This window comes from Eutrema salsugineum, unplaced genomic scaffold (genome assembly GCF_000478725.1).
Source record: "Eutrema salsugineum unplaced genomic scaffold, Eutsalg1_0 scaffold_7, whole genome shotgun sequence".
NCBI lineage: Eukaryota > Viridiplantae > Streptophyta > Magnoliopsida > Brassicales > Brassicaceae > Eutrema > Eutrema salsugineum.
In genome coordinates this window covers 10508396-10526036 of record NW_006256486.1, presented here as the reverse complement: position 1 = coordinate 10526036, position 17641 = coordinate 10508396, and the positions used below count along the sequence as shown (strand labels likewise).

The 17641-nt window shown below is 33.7% G+C and overlaps 1 protein-coding gene across 1 annotated transcript; it reads left to right on the top strand.

Annotated features, from left to right (window-relative positions):
- Window positions 1–12548: 12548 nt before the first annotated feature.
- On the top strand, window positions 12549–14404 carry LOC112083087. The gene is made up of 6 exons (XM_024150816.1): window positions 12549–12566; window positions 12724–12949; window positions 13133–13209; window positions 13297–13543; window positions 13690–13881; window positions 13970–14404. Exons 4-6 carry the CDS (start codon window positions 13526–13528, stop codon window positions 14402–14404), a joined length of 645 nt encoding a protein of 214 aa, XP_024006584.1. The 5' UTR covers window positions 12549–12566; window positions 12724–12949; window positions 13133–13209; window positions 13297–13525.
- The last annotated feature ends 3237 nt before the right edge of the window (window positions 14405–17641 follow it).

Here is a 17641-nt window from a genome sequence, read left to right as displayed (position 1 = left end):
GTATATTCGTGTATGCCCTATTTAATCCATCTATATATTCACATCATACTTTTGTGAACTGCAACTTCATTTGTTACACTGAAAAAAAATTCTCAATATTCTCCATTTCTACTGCTATGAACAGGATAGATAAGCCTTCTGCGTCTAACTTTATTCTATTAAGAATCCTTGGTATAGAACTATAGAGACTTACCCTTTATAACTTCTTATCATACATTATTTGTTTCCTTTTAATTGTTTTAACAAGTTCTTATGATTGTTTCCAGAAATTTATTGCTTGGATGGAGTGTAACAAGATATATCCAACTGTCAGATTCCTGCTCTACACTGAATTATCTCATCAATTTGTCTGGAATGCCACATTGCATGAGTGGAGGCCACGGGTGAAGGGTTCAGGAAATTCAACTATTCTTCAACAATATTCAATTTATGATGGGGAAATTTTTTATTTGGATTATCTGTTGAATATCATTAGAGGTCCTCGGAGTTATGAAGATATCCAAACAGTTAATGATGTTGTATACGACACCTTCAGAGAAGCTTACTATGCAATGGGTTTATTTCCGGTCAATTAGATTTATATGTCTTTCTTAAGATTAGTTTTAAGATTGCATGCTGAATCTTTATTTCAATAAGTTACTTTCATTTTATTGTTTTTCATCGTCTTAATTTTTTAAATTACTTTTTATGTTGAATATATGAAATAGTAAGGTAAATCATCTACTAAATACTACATTTACAATCGTTACATATTACATAATTAATACAACAGTCAACCAATTAACATTTCATTAAATATACCGTAACTTAGTAGATGAGAATGGTAGAGTTTATCATTGTAGGTTTACCGTAATTATAAATATATCGTAATTTATAATTTAGTTAATAAACTGTTATCATTGTAAGTTTAATGTATTATTGATGCGGATTAATCATAACTTAGTTGTTAATAAGATAAAATATATCTCAAATTTTGGATATCTCTAATAATATTGATCAACTTTTTAAATTTCAAATTTAAATGAAATACATGATATAGAAAAATGTCATTTGTTGTTATTTTAGATAATTGCTGCGATGAGAAATAATAAATCTAACATTCCTACAAATTTGAAAAATCAAAATATTTCAAATTAAAAAAATACTAATTAAAAGGTTTGTATGTCTTACACAATATTGGATCTCATTCGATGTAAATAACAATTTCCTACATAAGCAAGAACAATTTTTTCTAAAAATTCCAGTGAATAATAAAAAATCAACAATAGCAAAAACTTATGGAAAACGATATATATTTCTCATTACCTACTGATCAAAATTACTTGAATCTCTACTCTATCCAGAATTTTGTATAAAATACTAACAGTATACTTCCTGTCGAAAGTAAGATTTCAGAAGTAATATAATTACAATAACTCTATGGCGACACAATGAATAAAATTATTTATTCTGATGTGATTCTCCACAGATGCACAAGAAATATTATGTAGGAAAACGTGTATTTTTCTTTCATATAAACATATGTTTTGTACGTCTGTGTAAGGATCACATGAGAAGAATAATTGTAGTATGGGTTGTGTCTGAGTGAGTAATTGTTTGCTTGGTTAGTTGATCAAAATTCTCTTATGGTGTGTATTTATAGAATTCGTACAGAGTGACTCCTCATTTTTCTTTGCTGTGTTTCATATTTCCCAAAAGTCCTTTATAATTAAAACATATTAATAACATTTGACTGATTTATCACAATTTCCAAATGAAGATACAATTCGAAATAAATGAATACATCTTCACATATAATCTAGAAAATATGTTCATATATGTCACATTTCAATGAATAACTTACGAACTTAAAATTAATGTATGTATTCATAATTACATATATTCTTCATCTGCACTTTCTTCATTATACATACCTAATTAGAATTACTTAGAATTTATAACTGCAAACATGAGACAATTCTAAGACACAATCCAATTCTTATACTAATAACATACCATTCGGCCCAAAATTAGTAACACTCTAGCCACACACACTGTCAAATATCAATATTATAAAATTCAATCCAAAAACTTAATAATATACCCAATAAAAGTAAAATTTTGAAAAACATTCAAGCCCGCACATGTGTGCGGGCCAGTATCCTAGTTAACTTCTTACAAGCCCAATACATATAGTCGGTAAAACATAAAAAAATAAAATATGTTCGATGGATAATTATCCATTTCTAACATTTACTTTGAATTATTTATCATTTTATTAATGTATTATCTATCGTGTTATTAAATATTTTTCATATAAAAAATTTTATTAGGAAAAAAACTATGATAAGAGAAAAAGAGTATAGTAACGGTGTCAAAAAAAAAAGAGTATTGTAACGTAATCTGTCAGACTCCGCTCCCTTTTTCCCTAACCGGGAACCAAACGGATCGGCTATCAAATCCATAAGACCCCGAATCCGCCTTTCATCTGGATTTGCTATCAACTCTGAACGCCCCCAACCGCCCCTACCAGTAAGCCCAACGCCGTATAATCTGGGGCCCATCGTCCCTATCAGTGAACCCAACGCCTTCTCTTTTAGGCCCACCAACCGCCCCTATCAGTGAACCCAACGCCTTCTCTTTTAGGCCCGTTGGCCCACCAACCGCCCCTATCAGTGAACCCAACGCCTTCTCTTTTAGGCCCGTTGGCCCACCACTGTCCAACGGTTGGCCTCTTTCTAGGCCTATGGGCCCACCCCTGTCCGACGGTCGGGAGTCCCTTGGTTCGTGAGGCTCGTAAATCTTGAGATTACTCCAGCATAAGCACGCTTAACTCTGGAGTTTCCTCAAGACACTTGACCGGAAAAGATAAGTGCACTTTGATGACATAGGTAGCCAAATCAATTCTTATAAGCCTTTTATTAGGAAAAAAAACTATGATAAGAGAAAAAGAGTATAGTAACGTAATCTCCCCCTGAAATATGAATTTTGTTCTTTTCATAGATCGTTGATTCGTTTTGACCTCGTCAATGTAATAAACTATCTTCATTTGGATTATACATTCCTTTTTAGATATATATTTTCTTGCGTGTTTCTTTGATGCTTTAGTAAAAATATTGTTTTGAAAAAACCCAATGGAACAAAAATCATGACAAAGAAAAAAATCCATCCACGCGTTTCATCATACTTCTTTTAGAAGTATTCCTCTTTAAATTTTAATCTTTTTGCATTTTCATTTCCTGCCTCGTTAAAAACTTTGTCATGGAAAAAATCCAATAGGATAAAAACCATGATAAAGAAAAAAAAGTGCAGTGACGTATATAATCACAATTCTCTCCCTGAAAGCATCATCTTCAGAAGATGTATTCCAATTATATACATCATCTTTTTGGGGAAATCTTTATAAGTAGAGCCTTCGTGAACAAACTCGTAAAATCATCATTCTCGGATCTATGGACTTCTAGTCCATAAATTGAGTTAATCAAGCTCTTCACATAAAATATATTATCCTGAATTTCAAGCTTTTCTTTTGATTGTTGTAACTTGACCAAACAAATTTTTTAGATACTTCAGGCATCTTTGATCCTTCTAAGATTTTAATCAATACATTATTGAAGGTGATTATATCCATGATCGGAGAACACCAATTTCCGGTCTTTGAGAAAAATTTTGTGCCACAAACCGAGTTTTATATCTTGTGACTTTGTTTTTCTCATTGTTTTCGAATAAAGACCCATTTAGTTTCGAATGACATTACATCTTCAGGTGTAATGACTATATGTCCAAAAAGACTTTCTTATGTTAATTCTTCTGGAATCCTTTTATTTTATTCTGTAACTTTCTTTCTCTTCAGGAGAATTTTAGAGTTCATAGGCCTCCCTCTTTTTAAATGAACATGTTCAGGTTCATTTACTCTGCTTTAGTAAATTTTTGTTCTTTAGAAACATTAATTTTTTGTAGAGCACTTCCAAGTCTTGTGAACTTCAAGTTCGAAATATTTTGAAAGGGGGATTAAATAGCACTTTCTTTAGAGATGTCTAAATCTGAGCTTTTCTATATTTTAGATCCTGCTGGGATCTTTTCGAGATGTACCTGCCAAATAAAACAAACATAATTTTCCTAAAAAGCATCATATCTTATGACTAAATTAAGGATCATTTTTTTATCCATGTATTGGTTAACCTCAAGTAAAATTATTAAACCCTATGCAACATATACTCATAAAGTAAAGTTCACATGAACATAATTATGATATCATTAATCTTTCAGGGATTATTTTATTCGCAGTTCAAATCGCTCATTTTCTGCCAGACCTGATATTATTTTTAATGTTTGGAATTCTGGTCCAAAAGTTCTCATTTTTCATATGAGCTTAACATAGATTTGATTGTCTTTTTTCACTTTTTGGCCAATATTTTCATTTTCTACACTATACACAGAGGTAGATTTATGATCTTCATTTATATCAAATCGCAAGCTATCTTATTTATTTATTGTCGACAATTATTTGTCTTTGGTTCCATTTTTTGTTGTTGTAATGACATGGTTAATCGAGATCTCTTTATCAATGATATCATTCATGTACCTGATTATATTATTAACCATATCAATGAATCTTTTCACGAGATTCATCTTTTTCAACATATATTTGCTCTTTTTCTTTTGAGAATTTTGTAGTTCAAACCAAAATAGTCTATCACATTTCTTACGCGTCATAAACTTACCATTGATTAGTCGTTCTTTAACTTACCATTGATTAGTCGTCCTTCAGGGACATAAATTCTTATTGGAGTATTTTCAGCTAGATTTTGTTTTTTTCTTCTCATATCAACTGTATGTCTGGAAAATGATTTTGAACTTCAAGTTCAAAATCGTTTATACGAGGATCCATAATTTTCAATGATAAATCATTTCAAGAAATCTCATTCATTAGCTGTTCTATATCCAAATATGGAGATTAAATTTCACCATTGTTAATCTTGCGATCTTATGGATCGCTTTATAAATTATCCATAAAACCCATTTTAAGTGTGAACATAATCTTCAGAATGTTCCACTACTTTTGATATGAGATTCTTTAATTCTCTCCCTCAAGATGATGATACTTTAAGTTCATCCATCTCAAAATGAATCCAACTTTATGACCAAAATATATCCAAATAACTTATCTTTGGACCTTGTATTATGCATCAAATCCATTAGTGGACTCTTAATATATACCCCCTCTAATGATGGCTTTTCTTGCTCATTCATCTTCAACCAATTTTCACTTATTTGGTATAATTTGGAGACTGTTTAAAGAAATCCAACAATCATATCTAATGAATTCATTAAAAAAAATGGTGATACATTTTTCATGATGGCCTCATTTTTATTTTAATTTTGCTAAGACATGCATGTGTAAAAATTCTCAATACCATTATTACACCGATCATGGTTTAAACTGGTTATGCTATATATTAGTAAACTTCTGGTTTACTATTTTATACTATTTTGACATCTTTATGCATATCTTCATCATGTATTTTTCTATAGCATTTCGTTCTGCTGGAACGTTTCGTTATTTTGGAACATTTAGCTCTTTGGGAGCGTTTTGTTCATCGGGAGCGTTTTGCTCTTCAAGAGCGTATGTCTTATCTAAAATATCTAGATCTTCAGGAGCTTCTAACTCTTCCGGAGTTTTTTTATTTCATGATACTTCTTCAGCTTCTAATTAATTCTTTCAGAGCTTTTGACTTTTGAAATTATCGGAGCTTTTCAACTCTTCGGGAGATTTTTTTAACTCACGAAACTTCCAAAACTTTTAGCTCTTCAGGAGCTTTTTAGCTTTTGTAAAATTTTCAGAAATTTTTAGCTCTTCTGAAACTTTTAATTTACAGAGCTCTTTAGCTCTTTCGGAAGTTCTGAATTTTAAAACATGTTTCACTGTCTTTAACCATATTGATAATATAAATTAAATATTTAAACATAAATAAATAACAAAACAGAAATTTTATAATTATAATGCAAAACAGTTAGTATATATGTTAGTCGTCTTATGGATGAAACTTATTAAGCAGTTTTTCAGGAATGCTTTCATGTATATCTTCTGGATATATTTTTTTCATATAGTTCTTCTCAAACTTTTTCATATATATGTCTTTTGAACATTTTTTTTTAATGGTTCTTCTAGAATATTTTATAAATGTCTTTGAGACATTTATTATATGGGAACCGTGATCTGAGGAGACATCTACCATATGATTATAAACTAACCACATATTTGATATGAAGAGACATAGTCTACCATAATAATCGATTCGGAGAAGGCATCGCCTATCATCCCGACCATAATATATAAACGTAAACAGATTGATCATAAATTTAAACTTTACTATTTTGGTATAAAAACGGATCATGCTGATAACATGTTATAAACTATAACTAAAATAAAGTAAGATATATATATATATGTTTATATATATGTATATACATGTATGGAAGAGAGAGGGAGAGAATGAGTGAGGAGAATGAAGAAAGATGAGAGAGAGAATGAAATTTTCTCATTTTTTATTATTAACTTCTTACAAACCCAATACATATAGTCGTTAAAACATAAAAGAATAAAATATGTTAAATATATAATTATCCATTCCTAACATTTCTCTTTAATTATTCATCATTTTATTAACGTATTATGTATTGTCTCGTTATATACCAAGACAAGGTCGGTCAAATATAGTCGGTAAAACATAAAAGAATAAAAAATGTTAGATGGATAATTATCTATTACTAACAATTAATTTTTCATTTGTGTATTTTATTTAATTATATCATTAGAAATACCGTATATGTTTTGAAAATCGTTGAACAGTCAAAGTAATTAATTATTTAGATTCTATCTATGGTTAAACCCACACATTCTCTTATTTAAATCTTTTTCGCAAAATATTTGCCAATTAATCCCAAGTAAGGTTTATGGGAAAAATATTACACCTTTACTGATCTAAATATCTTTGCTTGAACGATTCAAATGCTTAATTGATGTAAGATTTAAATTCTACTTTGTCTTGGTGATCACAAGATGTCAAAGTGAATTGAAATTCGCCACTTAAATATGCGGAAGTTTTCGAGATAAGAACATGAATTAATGCTTATGTGAACAACACACAAAGACAGAGATCTTACTTGCCTTCTAAGGGAATCACACACAATAGAAAAGACAAGCAAACAAAGTTTAAATTTCTAAGGTGAGAAAATTCTCGATTTTCTTAATATTTCAAATTCAAATGTGATTTTACAAGAGAATGAACTGATCTTATATAGACTACATAGAGATTTGAAAATAATAAATCAGAAAATAAATCAACATAATTACAACAAATTATCATAAATGATAAATCAATCAAATTCTTGGTTGATGTGGCTTTGGATGCTTGATTTTGGGCCAAATGAGGAAGTTGTAAAGATTCCTTGTATCTAGACAACTTGGACATGAAGTAGTGACGTTTTGGAGGTCTCTTGATAGTATGTGAGATCTCCAAACAAGCTAGATCAAATAAAGCAAGGAGATATGTCTGTTTGACTATATTTGATGTAATTGGCCCCGGATAAGGAAAGTTGAGGCAAGAAGAGATCCGCTTGATCCCCTACTCGTTGGTTAATTGGTAGTCACTCCTTGGAGCCTCTAGATGATAGGGAAAAACTCCTAGATACCAAAGATAAGTCTGCAATTATCCAAGTAAGAAAATGTCTGAAATTGAACAATTTTGGATCACCCAGTTTATGATCTCGTTTCTGGTCAGGTCTGAACCGTTATCGGTTAAGTCTTGGTTCACGGTGGGTCCTTGATGGGTCAAGAATATGGACCAAGTCGGATTTTGGCTTAGTTCTTTGTGGTTGGGCCTCAATGCCCATATGTTCTCATCGGCCCATTTGAATAATTGTAAGTTTGGAGCTTGATTGGACTGATACTTTTGGAGTGTTCACGATTCTAGGCTGTTGAGAGACTCTTCAAAATGGTCCATAGGGGCTTGGGGTTTGGCTGCATCATCTATGGCTTGTAGTCTTCCTCTTTTGGATCGATGACTGCATCATTAATCCATAGTGTATTTGTGGAAAACTCATCTTGATCCGCCCTATGTTAAGGCCGAGAAAGCATTAGCTTTAAGCCTCACAATATTAACCAAATATTAAATGCCACACAATTAAATTTAACACTATAAAAAAACATCTCATTTCCATCAAAAATTTATGTCGAATTGAAATCGACGTAAATTTACGTCTGATTTATGTTGAATTTACGGCGTCCTAAAAAATCGACATAAATTCAACGTAAAATTTAGTCGTTGTATAGTTGATGTAAATATATGTCGAAATTACAGAGATTTGACGACCAAAAAGTTTTCGTCGTAATATCGACGTAAAATTTACATCGATTTTACGATGAATCAAATTTTCATCATGATTCGATTTAATATTGATGTAAATTTTATCTTGATGCAAATTTGATGGAAAATTTCAATGCAAAATTTGTTGCTACACATACCAAATTTCTATAAATACCTCCTCACTTCCATGATAACCTACCAAAAACAAAAACTTACAAAGACACAATTGTGTTGAGTCTTTGAGTTTTTGAGTATAATTTTTTAAACTTTATCATAATAAAATAAAAAAGTTTAAAATAAAATAAAATTTCTAGAAATATCTATATACGATCTACAAAAGTGGATGTATATGCATGAAAATTTTGAAGGGGGTTTGACGGAAGAATACAAGAACGGGCTAGAAATGTTTATGAATCAGGCCGACAATATGCAAACAACCATAGAAAGTGGAAAGATGTTTTGTCCTTGTCTGAAATGCAAAAATAGGAAACATATCTTAATCGAAACAGTGTGGAAGCATTTACTAAATAAAGGATTTATGCTGCAATACTTTATTTGGTATCAATATGGAGAGGGTTATGGTGATAGTATTTGGCGGCCAGCTAGCATGCATACGAGTGGTAGTAATATTCAGGATCATGAAGGTGTTGGGGATAATGATTTTATTGCATCAAATTATTATCAAAGTAGTCATGATCAAGAAGGTCAAGATCATGATATGATGCATGACATAGTTAAAGATGCATTTCAGGACGAGACGCATGATGATATAGTTGAGAAACCGCATGCTGATGTCAAACTCTTTTATGATATGTTAAATTCTGAAAAACAGCCACTATACGATGGATGTAGAGAAGGACTGACTAAATTGTCATTAACAGCTAGGATGATGACCATTAAGACTGATCATAATCTAGCTGAAGTTTGCATGAACGATTGGGCTGATCTTATCAAAGAGTATTTGCCAGAAGATAATCTGGCTGCCGAATCATACTACGAGATACAGAAGTTGGTTTATAGTCTTAGGTTGCCTTCAAAGATGATAGATGTATGTGTTGACAATTGTATGCTCTTCTGGAGAGATGATGATAAGCCATAAACTTCTGGGCGGAATAAGATACCATACCAACGGATGTTGTATCTTGCTATAAATGATAGATTAAAAAGATTTTATCAATCTGATAAGACAGCTGCATTGATGAGATGGCAATCAGAGCATTTACAAACAGATGAAAAATGACTCACCCGTCCTATGGGAAATCGTGGAAACACTTTAATGCCATACATCCACACTTTGCTAACTCTACGCGGAATGTATATTTGGGTCTTTGCACTGACGGGTTTAGTCCATTCGGTATGTGTAGTAGACAATATTTTTATGGCCAGTAATCCTTACACCTTATAACCTTCCCCCAGATATGTGCATGCAAAGGAAATTTTTGTTTCTCAGTATCTTAGACCCTGGTCCAAATCACCAGAAGCGGGCTCTTGATGTGTTTTTGCAGCCACTCATACATGAGTTGAACCAATTGTGACTTAATGGAGTTTGAACATAGGATAGTTCGAGAGGTAAAAATTTTACGATTCGAGCTGTGCTTATGTGGAGGATAAGCGACTTCCCTACTTATGGAATGTTCTCTGGTTGAACTACCCATGGGAGGTTATCATGTCCTTATTGTCTTGATAGGCCTGATGCATTTCAACTTAAACATGGTCGACAATCTTGTTGGTTTGACTGTCATCGCCAATTTCTACCACCCAACCATCAATATCGAAGAAACAAACATCTGTTTAAGAAAAACAAAGCTGTTCGTCTTCCTCTACCAGTGTATCTAACATGAGAAGAACTTGAGGTGCAAATAGATCATTGGGAAAGTTTAGAAACGTTTCATGAAACATCTGAAGGGAAAATCCAAAAACCTAGCTAAGGTTAAAGGTTCTATTGCTGCAGGAAGTTTGACGGAAGAAACATCCCATTTCACATCATACTACTTTGCTCTAAAAGTTCGTACATGCAAACGAGCTTCACGGCGTTATGATGATGGGCGTGTAGGACATATTTATGCAGTAGAAGATGTACTAGAAATTTTCTCACCAGTTGGACGTCTTAGTGGAAAACTGAAGGAAACTTGTTGGTCTATGGAGAAAGATATTCACAGCGCACATATATATATCCTCCTAAACTGTATGAATTAGCTCCGTACGAGAGGTATATATAGAATAACTATTTAGGTTTATATTTTTAACTCCTTATGTATTTCCATTCACATATTGATTATTTATGTTGTATCATGCAGCATTTTCGTAAGTCAAGTTCGAGAATGCATTGCAGACGTATCAGAAAATGAAATAAATGATCAGAAAGATCAATATTTTGCTCGGTGGTTAAAGGGTCAAATAGTAGATCATGATGACCCTGACTATCCAATATGGTTTCATGAGTTAATTCAAGGCCCCATCACTAGAAGTTACGTTTTTCACACATACAAATACGGTATTCAATGCGCAACTACAAACTATGGCACCTGTGTACGAGGTGAAGTAGATTTCTATGGGATATTGCAAGAAATTATTGAAGTGGAATATCCCGGTTTGGTGTGGACTGAAAACAGTTCTCTTTAGATGTGATTGGTCTGATCCAACAGTAGGCCGTGGAGTACTAACAAATATGGGGTGGTTGACGTTAACCAATCTCGACGGTACAACAAATTTGAACATTTCATCCTAGCCTCGCAAGCAGAGTAAGTCACATTTGTTCCATATCCACGAGTTCAAAACACGTGGATAACATGGTTAGCGGTTATTAAAATGGCTCCACGGGGGATAATTGATGGTGTAGATCTACCACCTATGCAACAAGATACATGTCCTGACATCACTGAACCAGAGGTTGATGAAAATATTATTTTAATTGATCCACGCAGTAGACAAGTTGAAGATCTTCCCAACGATGACACTGAAGATGATCTTTTAGATAAATTTGCTGAAACTGATGATGATGATCTTGAGTTAGAGAGTGATGATGAAAACGCATCAGATGAGTCTGAATGATGATAGTAAGATGTATGTTTGATTCTGTTTTTTTAAGATTAAAAAGTTTAGTATATGTTTTAAATAAAACCTATGTAGATGTCGCATCTTCCAACATTAAAAAGTTGATTTTAAACCCAATTGTTTGATTATTACGTCGATTTTACGTCGAATATGACAAAAGCCAATTAAAATCAACATACGTCGATTATTAACTGCATAGAATCCTAAAATTTTACCTTGGTTTTCTGTTACTTTCAACTTAACTGACCATTGTCTAACTATTGGGTTGCCCCAAATGTAGTTTTAAGGACAGATAAAGCAAATTCTATGTTATATTTAACTATTGCATCAATATTACGTTAATTTTGACATATTCAACGTAAATTCGATGCAATAGCTAAACCCTAACATAGGGTATGCTTTATCTGTGGTTTAAACATTTTTTTCTGGATTGAAGTATGGCATTAGTATAAGGAAGCTGCAATGAATTAAAATAATTGAAAAACTATTTAAGTATAGAGTCAAATTTACATTGATTTTTTATGAATCATCGTAAATTCGACCAAAAATTACATTGAATTTACATCAACTTATTTGATATCGACGTAAATTCGACGTAAAAATCAACCCTTAAACTTTGAAATAATCATTTACAATGGTTTTAGAATGTTTCCATCCTTCAAACTAATACTATTACACTTCATACAATGTATACAATAGTTTCTGGTAAAAACAAAAATTTCAAAAAAAATATAGAGAATACAGGTAATCAAGTTCTTATAAGTACATATGTACATTGGTGAAAGATGTTATCTTAGAACCTAATTACATATAATAGTTTTAATCCTTACCTTTATATGCAATCTACTAGTACACACATTCATTTATAGCATATGGAAGCTTTCTACATCTTTAAAATTAAAAATATAATTTTTTTCAGAAACTTACCATCGATATTACGTCGAAAACAACATAAAATCAATATAAGTTTCCATCATATTTACGTCGATAGCTAATAATTAAATATAAATAAATAATTAAAAATTGGATGCAAAATCGACGTAAAGTAGGCCTCACGTTGCGTCGATTTTACGCCGCCCCTAAAAATCTATATATAGGGACGCTGCCATCCAACACCCGACGCTCACTCCTTCCTTTTTCCAGCGAAGAAGCTCTCTTTTCCAAGTAAGTTTTTTTTTCTTTTTTTTTTTTTGAATTTGTTAGTATGTAGAATAGAAATGGAATTAGATATAGGAATGAAATTAGATATAGGATCGGAATTAAACATAGGAACGAATTATAGATTTTCAGATATGACCCCTGATGATTGCACTACATGCAGTTTTTGAGCGAGGGTACTAGTACTAGTGTCTCGACTAGTAACACCAACGCTCAGGAGATGCTGAGTTCTAATTCAACCGGCACCCGACATGTTCCCGGAACTTCAGGAACTGCACCTCCGCCGCCACTTCCACCACCTGCGGCAGCCGAGGAACTGGGCCCACATCCGTAGCCCAATATACGATAGAAGATCTCCTCGTCCAATCGGGTCGGGGAAATTTGTCAAAGTTGGTCCTCCTACGACCACAACCCGACATTTTTTATTCTTATTTTCATTATAAAAAATATTTTCTTTTTTTATTTTCATTATAAATTTTTTTAATTTATTAAATATTAATTTTTAACTTAACATTCTTTTGTGGGTTCGGCATCGATACATGCATTTCACGGAGCATCACTGATATTATCAGGAGCTACTTCGTTGAACCGCACTATAAACGGAGCAAGGTCACGTCAGATCTTCGAGACCTGGTTTAAGTGCTTTGCGGTAATTTTTTTTTTTCATTTAATTTTTGATAAAATTTGAAATATAAAATACATAGCTAATGTTTTTTATATGCTTTTGTTTTTTCAGCAAAAGTAAAACTGAGACGTTGAGATAACCGAGATGGTGAAGACGGCCTTTAGGAAAAAGGCGACAAAGCGTCTATGCAACAACGTCTCCGATATGAAGCACAAGTGGGAGGTCAACGGCAATGACGCGAAGCCCAGTGCCATGTCTACGACATGTTGGAACGAGCTAGAGGCGTACTAGATCGAGTCTCACGCACAGGACACGGTCGCCAAATGTGCGGCGGTTCGGAATGGAGTTGGTCCATATGGTAGGAAGAGAGTTATACTGCATACATCCGGCCAGACTTCTTTTGCCCGTAGATGCCTGGACATGATAAGTCAATCAAATTTTCTATTTTAATTATTAATTACTTTTACATAATAATATATTTGATTTTGATTTTATTTTTTTCAGGCTGCTGAAAACGGAAGAGAACTTCCTCCTATGACCAGAGTCTTCCAGGAGACTCACCAAAAGAAAGACGGTTCCTTCATGGATGAACAATCGGAGCAGGTCTACAATGAGGCAATGGCGCGGATCGCGGAATGTCAAGCTCAAGTCTCACCAGACGTGCCTTTGACCATCGTCGAGCAAGATTTCGAACAGGTAACTTTTTTAGTTTGCAAATTTTAATTCTAAATTTTAATTAATTTTTTTTAATTCTATATATGCTATTAATAATAATTTTTTATAGGTTGCTCCGAAGAAGCGGAACCGCATTTTAGGGATGGGATCTATAGCTGATTGTCTCATCGCTATGTCTAGCCGGATTCATGAGGATCCGGTGGTCTTGCGGCAGCAGCTCAAAGAATCCCACACTGAGATCTCCAACTTGCGGACGGAGCAAGTTGTGCAGCGAGAGGAGATCCAGACTGCTCGACAGAAGATCCACGAGATGTCCAATTTATTCGACATCATCGCCGCCAGCATGCCAAGCTTAGATGCTGCACTGAAGAAGAAGCAGATGCTTAGGCGGCGGCAGCAGGAAGAGCAGCAGCATCAGGAGGAGGTCGGTGCGTCTAGATCGAGGCCACAGGGAGTTGCTAGCGAGGACGGAAACCCATCAGCTACTGTTAACACTAACAGTGATCTTAGTATAGACGATTTTGTAATTAGTTCAGGAAACTAGTTTCTGATTTTGTATTTTTGTAATATTTTAGAATTTTTAATGATTTTATAAATTTAATTTTCAAACTATTAATTTTAATTTTCTAATTTTGTTTATTTTAATAATTTTCAAATCGACGTAAATACATCGTAATATACAGAAAATTTTACATAGACTTATTTACATAGACTTATTTACGTCGATTTTACATCGATACACTTTCGTCGATCCTACGTCGATATATTACAACGATATTACATTGATTTACAAAATATATAACTATATTTTTGGGATTTTAATTTATCGTAATAACGATGTAAACTCGGCGTAAAGTGAGATGTAAAATCAATGTAAATATACATCGAACAAGTGGTCATAAATTCGACGTACTATTTACATCTAATTTACGACGATTATATACCGTTTAAATTATGTCGATTTTGAATCAACGTAAATCATACGTCGAATTTACATGATTTGGTGTTTACGACGATCGATTTACGTCGAAACCGGATATCGAGGAAAATTCGACGAAAACCTTAGATTACGTCGAATTTATATCGATTCCTACCGATGTAAATGACCTGTTTTCTTGTAGTGTAAACATTAGGTATGTTAACCAAAGACAATGGTTTTAATGATATTTACCCTGTTCAAAAAATCTTTTACCTATACAGTGTGGAGATGCCTTGAATTATGAGTAATTAGATCAATAAATCGGATATCCATTTAATTTTTTCGTAGACCAATTATCTACGATTAATTTCTGCCAACATAGCTGTCTAGCCTAGTATTTCTTTTTCTAAAAATGATTTTTTAAAAAAATTAGCTGTCTAATATTTGATTACAATATAACTTAATTATGTTCATAATTTCTTGGATCCAATATTTGTGTCCATATGTTTTATGCAATCTTGAATATAATATTATTTCAAATTAATAATTTATAATGAATCAACTTATTTAAAAGACATAAAAAGCTCACAAATTAATTCCTGATTAATCCTCGTTTTTCATTAGGTGATAAGCTTATTTGAACCACCCGATTAGTGTCTAATGATTTTTTGAACACTAATTTTTACTAAATATCATCTGCAAAGCGTTTAGGTATAGAAAGTCGGGTCTGAACTATGGTCCTAACAAACTCACCTGCCAACAAGCCCATGATGGGGTGGGCTAAATGGGTGCAGGCAAACCTGTTTGATACCATTAACCATTTCTCATATATGTTTTTTTATCCGTTTAAATAAAATAAACAGTCTTGAATATATAATTATTTGAATAATAATGGAAATGAGACGGAGAATTCGGAACAAGCACGAGTCAAGATCAAATATTTGTCTCGAAATAGACATGTCTATCATCAAGATCGGCTCTATCTCTAAAAGTATAGTTGGTGCTAGTTTATGTAAGATTCAACAGCTCACCATGGCAATGTGTGTGACACATAGAAGCGCGGAAAAACATAGAGTTTGCTGGTAACACGTAGGATTCGGAGAAGAAGCTGATGTGGCACTACAGAAGCAGTGCAAGTGAGGAAATCTTCCGTATCAAGAAAAGAGGATCGGAATCACAACAAGAAAAGGAAGGGAAATATATACATGCTCGTGTAGAGATGTGATATATATTCTCGAGTACGAAGGCTTAGAAGGGTTGCCCGTTCTGAGCAAAAAGTGAGATGTCGTCACAAGAAACTGAGTGAAAACATTAGGGTTCTTGGTGAGTGATTGTATCTTAGTTGCACAACTGTCGTTGTGTTAGGTTGAGTAGATTAGGGGTTGGTCAGTGAAGAGTTGCGTAGCAAGATCGTGTAAATCTGATTAGACAGATCATTGTGATTGTCTAAGTAATTCTTAATCGTTAAACAATAAGAAGTATTTGCATTTCTGGAAATTATTTTATTGGTCTCCGTATTCAACACTTACATTTGGTATCAGAGCAGGTCACCTAACGAGAAGATCATCTTCTACATCAGGTTGAGATCCTGTGGTGAACAGGGTTTGAAGTCTGTTCTACATCAGGTCACCTAACGAGAAGATCATCTTCTACATCAGGTTGAGATCATCTTCTACATCAGGTTCCATGGATACTGGTAATCAGGGTTTTGACAAGCTGGTCGGGCTCCTGAAAGCTGAGGAAATGGAAGCTACTGATGATCAAAAGACTACTCAGAAGGGGATTGCTTTTGCTGCCACCGGTGAAGTTGACCGAATGAATCAAGTTGAAGAAAATCTAAGCTTGCTGGCCAAGAACTTCAATAAGATGTTGAAGAGAGTTGAGAAGGGTCCAAACAGAATCACCAAGGTTCAGAGGTCAGATGGTGACAGAGAAAGCTATCGCAACACTCGCTCTGAGGGTGAACACTCAGGAAATTACAGGAAAAAGGACCTCCAGTGTCATGAATGTGACGGTTTCAGACATTTCAGGAGTGACTGTCCTCTGACTAAGAGGAAAGAGCTGAAGTGTCGAGTGAAAAGGATTTGGACATATCAGAAATAAATGCCCAAACAACATGAAGTCCAATGATAAATCAATGATTGTCTTTGATGTTCAGACTCAGATAAAGAAGAGGAAGGAAATAAAAATCTCATGCTGAATTTTGTAGCTTTTTCTGCTGGCGATGAAGAGAAAATTGTAGTCAAAACTGGTGATTCAGACTCAGAATCAGATAAGGAGGACATTGATCCAAAGACCGAATAAGAAAGCTCTATGACAGCTGGGTGAAACTGAGTTCTGAAAATCTTCAACTGATCAAAGACAAGGTTCATCTCAATATTCTGGAGATGGAAAAACCATCATCAAAGAATCATGATTCAGTGAGTGATCAGGACTCAACAAAACACTCGAGCTCCGAGTCAACAGATTTTCAGAGAGAACTGGCCCTCGAACAGGAGAAGAGGAAGATTCTTGAGAATAAACTAGATAATCTGTGGGAAGTGTATAATATTGAGAAAGAAAAGGCTAAAGATCTGCAGAGTCAACTCATTGAAAATCACAAGAAGATTCGGATGTTAAAACCTTTTGAGTGATTAGTCTGCTAGTTTCTTTGATCTGGTGCTGAAAACCTTGACCAAATTTTTTCTTCAGGTCAACAACCCAAGAAGAATTGGGGACTGAGGTACACCGGGGGGGTTCCAAGTTGAGAAGCTCACACCTCAATTTGAAAACTTGTATGGATTCGTTTTTGAAGGAACCTCTGTCAATGAGCTTTCCACCGACTTGTTGGAAACAGGGTCTATAAGGAGGAGGTCAAGGAGA